At 43.6% G+C, this 8,534-nt stretch overlaps 1 protein-coding gene across 1 annotated transcript; it reads right to left on the reverse strand.

Moving 5' to 3' along the window:
• Nucleotides 1-5,600: 5,600 nt before the first annotated feature.
• UTP3 (UTP3, small subunit processome component) lies at nt 5,601-7,654 on the reverse strand. Its single transcript, XM_025386712.1, has one exon. The coding sequence runs from the start codon at nt 7,459-7,461 to the stop codon at nt 6,025-6,027; it is 1,437 nt and encodes a 478-aa protein (XP_025242497.1). The 5' UTR covers nt 7,462-7,654; the 3' UTR covers nt 5,601-6,024.
• Nucleotides 7,655-8,534: the final 880 nt, after the last annotated feature.

Here is an 8,534-nt window from a genome sequence, read left to right on the forward strand (position 1 = left end):
ATGTTACATGATGAACTGTTTAAACTATTAACTATTATATATTATTCAATGTGAGGAAATTGGGATACAGAGAGGTTAAGTAGACCAAAGACACATGGTACGTGGGTGAAACAGGGCTTTGAACTCAATCTGGCTCTGGAGGCTAAACTTTTCCCAATCACTTCCATTTACTGCCTTTCTTTTCTCTTCTGAGATGGCGTTTCCCTCTTGCTGCCCAGGCTGGCGTGCAATGGAGCAATCTCAGCTCACTGCAACCTTTGTCTCCCGGGTTTAAGCCATTCTCCTGCCTCAGCTTCTCAAGTAGCTGAGATTACAGGCATGCACCACCACACCCGGCTAATTTTGTATTTTTAGTAGAGACAGGGTTTCTCCATGTTAGTCAGGCTGGTCTCTAACTCCCGACCTCAGGTGATCCACCCACCTCGGCCTCCCAAAGTGCTGGAATTACAGGCGTGAGCCACCACGCCCGGCCCTATTGGCTTTCTTAAAGCAGAACATTTTACTAGTTTCCTCCATGTCTTTTTGCTTTGCAGTTTAACAAATGTTGATTCTTGATACTTGCTGTCATTTAAAACTGCTTTGAAGCAAATGTAAAATCATTGTTTTTATTTTTTAAGAATAGCTGAAAGAATCAAAATGTATCATCTGGAATACATAGCTAAAGTAACTACCAATTAAAAACTCAGCTATGAGAAACTGTATCTTAAACAAAATAAAAAAATACAGACTAATATTTGTTGATGGGGGAGTATTAAGTTTCTATACTGTTTTTTTCTTTTCTATTGTTGAAACTGAGTCTTTCTCTGTTGCCCAGGCTGGAGTGCTCACTACAACCTCTGCCTCCCAGTTTCAAGTGATTCTCCTGCTTCAGCTTCCCGAGTAGCTGGGACTACAGGAGTGCACCACCATGCCTGGCTGATGTTTTGTTTGTTTGTTTGTTTGTTTGTTTCAGTAGAGATGGGGTTTTGCCATGTTGATCAGGCTGGTCTCGAACTCCTGACCTTAAGTGATCTGCCTGCCCCGGCCTCCTGCTGTGCTGGGATTACAGGCATGAGTCACTGCACTCTGCCTGTGTCTGTTTTTTAAATTTTCAGAGGCAAATTACAATTTTGTTTTTAAGAATAAAAAAAGTAATGTGATTAGCTGAAGCAACTTTTTTTTTTCAGTGTGATTTTTGTTGTTGTTGTTGTTTTGAGACAGAGTCTTGCTCTGTCACCCAGGCTGGAGTGCAGTGGTGCGATCTCAGCTCACCACAACCTCTGCCTCCCGGGTTCAAGCCATTCTCCTGCCTCAGTCTCCTGAGAAGCTGGGACTACAGGCATGGGCCATCACACGCGGCTAATTTTTGTATTTTTAGTTGAGATGGGGTTTCACCATGTTGGCCACGCTGGTCTCGAACTCCTGACCTTGTGATCTGCCCGCCTCAGCCTCCCAAAGTGCTGGGATTACAGGCGTGAGCCACCGCACCCGGCCCAGTGTGATTTCAAATTCTAGTTAGAAACATGATTTTTTTTGGTAACATCTATAATTCAGTGTTCCTGTTCAATACCTGTTCATCATTGTGATCTCCGAGATGTAAAGCATACTAAGTTCCACTTTTCCTGAATTATTCTGGTAATATTAACTTGTATAATTTAACATGTTAACTTAAAATTCTTTTATTTCATAGCAACTCCATCCATTCTTCAGATATATTAAATACTTTGTGTAAGATATGTGAATAAAATTAATTATTCAAATTATGTAAGCTAGATTTTATCTTTTAGATCACAAAAAGTAATTTTCCAGTTTGCCAGAAGCTTTGACCATTAGGTAGTTCTTAGAGGTCTGAGAAGTGAATAAAATCTATTTCTACACAAAAATTAAAGTGGCATGTTGATCTTATTTAACTTCTTCGTAGATAAGAATATAGGTAAGAACTGTGGCTTAGAGAAATTGACTGGCCCAAAGCCAGTCAGCTGATTAGTGGCAGAGTAAGTGCATCACTAGCTATTTAGTGGATCACTAATTTGATGTTTTCTTCTACTTTAATTTTTAATATTTTGTATTTTTCATAGCTGCCTATCGTTTAATATACTGCCATAAAACTAACAGGTTGTTGTTGCTTTCTGCTGATGCCTGCTACCGGTAATCTACTTTATTGGAACTCTTACCCATGAAGCTCTCCAGACTTCACAAAGTGAATTTTTACAAAGATTATCACATTGGTTAACAACTTATTCATGCACCAATGACAGTACCCAGCACATCTCAGTGCTCTTTAAATGTTTGTTAAATATACATACAAATTTTGAAAGATGAGGCTGGGCATAGTGGCTCTCACCTGTAATCTTAGCACTTTGGGAGGCCGAGGTGGGCGGATCACCTGAGGTCAGGAGTCCAAGACCAGCCTGGCCAGCATGGTGAAACCCCATCTCTACTAAAAATACAAAAATTACTTGGGTGTGGTGGTATATACCTATAATCCCAGCTACTCTGGAGGCTGAGGTAGGAGAATCACTTGAACCTGGGAGGCGGAGGTTGCAGTGAGCCTAGATTATTCCATTGCACTCTAGCCTGCTCTAGCCTGGGTGACAGAGCAAGACTGTCTCAAAAAAAACAAAAACAAAAACAAAAACAAAAAAACAGCCAGGTGCAGTTGCTCACATCTATAATCCCAGCACTTTGGGAGGCTGGGGCTGGTGGATCACCTGAGGTCGGGAGTTCAAGACCAGCCTAACCAACATAGAGAAACCCCATCACTAGCCTGTAATCCCAGCTACTCAGGAGGCTGAGGCAAGAGAATCACTTGAACCTGGGAGGCGGAGGTTGAGGTGAGCCGAGATTGCGCCACTGCACTCCAGCCTGGGCGACGGAGCAAAATTCCATCTCAAAAAATAAAAACAACAAATTTTGAAAGATGTAAATATTATATCCAACAACTTATTTTCCCATTAACTCACATCAAAGTCATGTTTTATGTTTATAATATAGGATAGCACCATCTACATCCTAGCTACTCCAAAATGAATAATATTTATAAAGTATTGTGATGTCTCTAAAGGAATATGACATATTTTTTTCCACTTTTCTAAATGGAAGATTTTTCTTCCTTCAAAACATAATTTTTTTCTTACCAAATCCATCTGTCAATCTATTGTCTCTCCCTACCCCCATATAATCTCCGAATATAGCAGGGATTTGATATAAAACAGCAGATACTTTTCTTGAAAATTTTTAAAAATTTATTTTGTAGAATCTCACTATATTGCCCAGGCTGGCCTTGAACTCCTGGGCTCAAGCAATCCTCTGCTTCAGCCTCCCGACAGCTGTGACTACAGGTACCTGCCATGCCCGGTTGAACACCAAAAACTTTTTTTTTTTTTTTTGAGACTAAGTCTTTTGGTCACCCAGACTAGAGTGCAGTGGTGCAATCTCAGCTCACTGCAACTTCTGCCTCCTGGGCTCAAGTGATTGTCCTGCCTCAGCCTCCCGGGTAGCTGAGATTACAGGTGCATGCCACCATGCCCAGCTAGTTTTTGTACTTTAAGTAGAGTCGGGGTTTCACCATGTTGGCCGGGCTGGTCTCGCACTCCTGACCTCAGGTGATCCACCTGCCTTAGCCTCCCAAAGTGCTGGGATTACAGGTGTGAGCCACCATGCCCAGCCCAAATACTTTCAACCTCTAACTTCATGTCCTCTCTTTTTGCCCTGTCCTAGATTTTCTGTAACTCATGTGCTTATCCAATGCTACCCTTTCCTCCCTAACTTAAGATATTAATTTATCATTTATAAGCCAACACTTAAAAGACACTGTTCTAAGTGCTTTATATACATTAATTCACTTAATCCTCATAACTCTACAAAGTAGGTACTATCATCCCCATTTTAGATGAGAAAACTGAGTAACAGAGAGATCAAGTAATTTGTCCAAATCCCAGGTACTAAGTGATGGAGCTGGGTTAGAAACCCAGTATTCTGGCCAGGTGTGGTGGCTCAGGCTTGTAATCCCAGCACTTTGGGAGGCCAGGAGTTCGACCAGGACTGTACTCCCAGCTACTCCGGAGGCTGAGGCAGAACTGCTTGAACCTGGGAGGTTTAGGTTGCATTGAGCTGAGATCACACCACTGCACTCAAGCCTGGGTGACAGAGTGAGACTGTGTTGCAAAAAAACCAAACCAAAACAAACAACCCCCCTTAAAAAAGACCCAACCCAGCAGTCTAACTACAGTCTGCTCTTAACCACTGACTTATGGCTTCTCTGAGGTAGGTATAATAATAGAGACTCATACAGATGAAGAAAATGAAACTGAGAGATCAAGTAACTGAAAATCATCCTGTTAACTCCAAAACCTGTATTTTTTCTGTTATATAAAAAAATAAAAAATAAAATAAAAAGTATAGAATTGGGTTCTGAAGCCATAAAGGCTGGGTTGAAATCCTGGCTCTGCCACTTAATAGCTGTGTGACCTTGAGAAAGTTACTTCTTTTTGCCAGTTTCCTTATCTTCAAAATACGGATAACAGAATTTACCACATAAGGTTATGAGAAATAAGGAAATAAGCACAAAGTGCTCAGAAAAGTTACCTTAGAAAGCACTGTTATTTTTATTTCCAACCTACCTCTTTTATTTATAAGGAAACAAAATAATTTGTCCTGTGTGCTACTCTGAGGAAGTAGCTGTAAGCCAGAGGTTAAGAGAATGAATGCTCAAGTTAGTTTGGGTTCAGATTTCCAGGTGTCCTTTAGAAGGTCAACCTTCCAAAATTTCAGCATCCTCATCTGTAAGAGCACAGTATCACCTTGCAAAGTTATTTTAAAGATTAAATGAGGTGATGTACAACTAGCACATGGCAAGTGTTCAATAAATATTAATCATGCATCATCTCTGCATCTCTAGCAGCTAGCACAATGTTTACTGAATACACAGTGACACAATGAGGAAATTAGCGCTTTTTTTTGTGGGTTTCCTTCACTAGTCCTCTGATTTTCTTCCCTGGCAATATCCTATTTTTTACATTCACCACCTCGACATCTTCCCTCTACTTAGAGACCAGTGTAGCAGCAAAGAAAAATGGAAACATTGAGCTGGGCGCGATGGCTCATGCCTGTAATCCCCGCACTTTGGGAGGCCAAGGCGGGCTGATCACTTGAGGTCAGGAGTTCAAGACCAGCCTAGCCAAAACCCTGTCTCAACTAGAGATACAAAAATTAGCTGGACGTGGTGGTGAGCACCTGTAATCCCAGCTACTCAGGAGACTGAGGCAGGAGAATCACTTGAACCCGGGAGGTGGAGGTTGCAGTGAGCCGAGAGATCCTGCCACTGCACTCCAGCCTGGGCTACAGAGTGAGACTCTGTAAAAATGGAACTTTGTTGCCACTTAGTTACCACTTACCTAGTAGTAATCATATCAAATTTTTAGCAAATGGAGTGCAAGCACAAGCAGCAACCGCTGCAAATCACCAGTAAAGAAGGGGAAATGGGATTTTTATCTTATTTACCACATGAAGAACTATGAGAAAATATTGACAATTGATGTAATTACGGCATATATCTTCCTTTTTCTACTTTTAACCAAAGTTTCATTCCTATGCTTTTAAACCACACAGAACGTATGAAATCCATGTTAACATTAAGTCCATTTATTAACAAGTAGCCCAATAATTACAGTTAGGTAAATAAAATATTTCAGAACTATTTTATAGGCTGCCTTACAAATAACTCTCAAAGGTGCATTCTCTTTATGTGAAAAGTTACACATGTTCTGAGTTTAACACTGTACAATGAACTGTGAAATTTGCCTAAGCTAATACCTGTTTAACAGAATACTGAAAAACTTCAACATCATCTCTTTTCTCAAGCACCTTCATATTGCTCCCACAGTTCTTATAATCTTAATATAAACTGTCCAATAACCCAGACAAATTTCCCTGTGGACAAGAATTTTTAAAATTTAAAGTATTATATATTAATACAATCACTTTAGTTAAAAGTAAAAATGTATTGATCCACAATTGCCAAAAACCTTATGCTAAGCAAAAACTTCATTTAAGCTTAATGCTCTTTTTAACTCCTGCACGAATGCCAGATAATTCACCACTATAACGTTGCTCTTCTTTACGAACTTCACGAACCTGGCCTCTTCTTCGAATTTTGGCTCTTCTGAACTTCTCCCTGTGTTTCACTCTGGGATTGCGGTCAATCTTCTTTCTCCTAGGAGTAAGTCCCCTATTTTTAGCAATTTGATAGGTAATGGCTCTCTTTGCATTTTGATCTTCAACAGCCTGTTCTTCAGTGCTATTTTCTTCTTTCTTTCTCTTTAGCTTTTGCCTGTCTTCTATTTCTTTATAGTACTTCAGTTTAGCTTCTTCATCAAAATCAGAATCATCAGAAAGATCTGTAACAGCACAGGCAGCAGCAGCAGTCTTTGAAACAGACTTTGGTTTGGGCTTGGTGGATTTTGCTTCCGGAATCAGTTCTTTCTTTACAGCATCATCTTTAAGTGTCAACAGATAACGAATTTCTGAGGACAGCTTCTGATCCACAACTGACAGCTTGTTGATCAAATTTCGGTAGGTAACAAGCCTTTCTATGACGGGATGTCCATGTGCTGGGACTCTCCTAGCTTTCAGGATCAAATAAAAACTGATGTTCGAACAATAATTCAAGTAGAGGTTGTACTTGGTCCTCAAATATTGGCTTCCTTTTCCAGGTGGAATGATCCCTTGTTCCACCAACTGTAACAATGGCTCCAGCTCATCCTTCACCTCTGTCAACTTGACTTTCAGGTCTTCTATCAGCTCCAAGAGTTCTGGGGATTCCTTTCGCAACATTTTCAGCTTCTCCTTCACTGAAACTTTAGCCAAATCCTTCACGACCCGTGTCTCAGCCTCATCTACCTGAGGCACTGGTTTTGCAAAGGCCTCAACCCAGGCGACACCAAAATCGTCCTCTTGCAGCGCTTGGGCTAGGCGCCGCTGAATGATCTGTGCCTCCTCCTCCTCCTCTCTTTCCTCCTCCTCTGCCTCCTGTTGACCCTGCCGGCCTCGGGACTTGGAACCATAGTCCGTGTCATAGTAAAGTTTTTTCCTCTGACCCCACGACAAACTGGGATCCACAGAGGCCTCAGCATCACTCTGCACGGAGCTCCCACCATCATCATCGGCATTCTCCTCCTCCTCCTCCCCCGCACTCCCCCCATCTTCGTCGTCCTCATCTTCCACATCTAGGGCTAGCACCTCCTCCTCCTCCTCCTCGCCATCCTCCTCGTCTCCACTCTGTACTTCATTCCAGCCCTTAGCTAAGGCGGCCCGGGATCGTGCCTCATGAAAGTCATCTACCTGATCTTGGTAGTAGCTGGTGTCCCCTGGTGAGGGTGGCAATCCTAAATCATCTCCGTTTTCGTCGGTGAGCGTGGGACCTGCCTTGGCTCGCACAGCTGCCCACTTAGCTGCTCCGCGCCGCCGGGATCTCCCCACCATGGCTCACAATCTCAGGTTTTACAGCGACTCCGGACTTTCCGCCACCTCTGACTTCGGTGCAGGAATCAGACGCTCCAATAACTCGTGGCTTTGAACAGCCGCGCGCTCCCCTGCCACCAGAGTTTGCAGACCCAGGATCGGCTACAGGAATTTCTTTTACCTTCCGGCCCCCAGCATGCTCTCCGCGTGGCGTACGATTTAGGACTTCCGCTCGGTCCCTTAGGCGAGGTCACGTTGATACCAACTTCCTTTTCGCTGTGCCCTTTGAAGCCAGTCGATTCCGGTGAATTAAAATCTTTCCGTGTGGAAACGATAGGATAAGGAAGTTCCGTTCCACCGAACCCTTTCTTAGGGCTCATGCGCTTATTCTGGAGTGCCTGGGCGTGGCTGGCGGACGGAACCTTGACGGCACCTCCAGGCGAGATCCAGACGGCCAATAGAGGGCGCTGCGCTGTACGCCCTGGAGAAGTCGTGGGGGCATTCCATGGAGTTTTAACTGCGCGTGTACCTGGCATTTGCGACCGGCAGGCGTGTGCTAGTGTAGTTTTCCTGCTCCCTTGTTTTCTCTTTTCTGCTTATCAGGCTGGAAGTTAATCAGATTGTTTTTCTCTCATACCCCCCCTCCCCGCCCCACCACCACATTTCTGGGCACCACAGCTTCAGGCAGCGTAGCTAGACTCCAGAATCTCGCGGGAGGTTTCCGGGCGAGAGCGCAGGCCGGACCTCCGGCTCGGGTTTACTCATCCCCCTCGCCCTCTCCCTGCTTACAGAGCTCGGGGACCCGCTCCCTGGGGATCGATAAACCTAGATGACCCTGAGGCTGACGGTGGGAAGGCAGAGCCCCACTGCAGGGTCTGACTCTTCTCGAGGAGGTCTGCCCTGAATGTTAGAGTAATTCAGGGTGTAAGTTTTTAGGCATTACATATGCAAGGTTCGGGGTTAGTATTATGATACCTTTTAATGTAGGTGGTTGGAAGCTGAACTTTTGATATGTTGCTAAAATTAATGGTGACATGGCTGGGCGCGGTGGATCACGCCCGTAATCCTAAGCACTTTGGGAGGCCGAGGTGGGT

The sequence above is a fragment of the Theropithecus gelada genome, chromosome 5, assembly GCF_003255815.1.
Source record: "Theropithecus gelada isolate Dixy chromosome 5, Tgel_1.0, whole genome shotgun sequence".
NCBI lineage: Eukaryota > Metazoa > Chordata > Mammalia > Primates > Cercopithecidae > Theropithecus > Theropithecus gelada.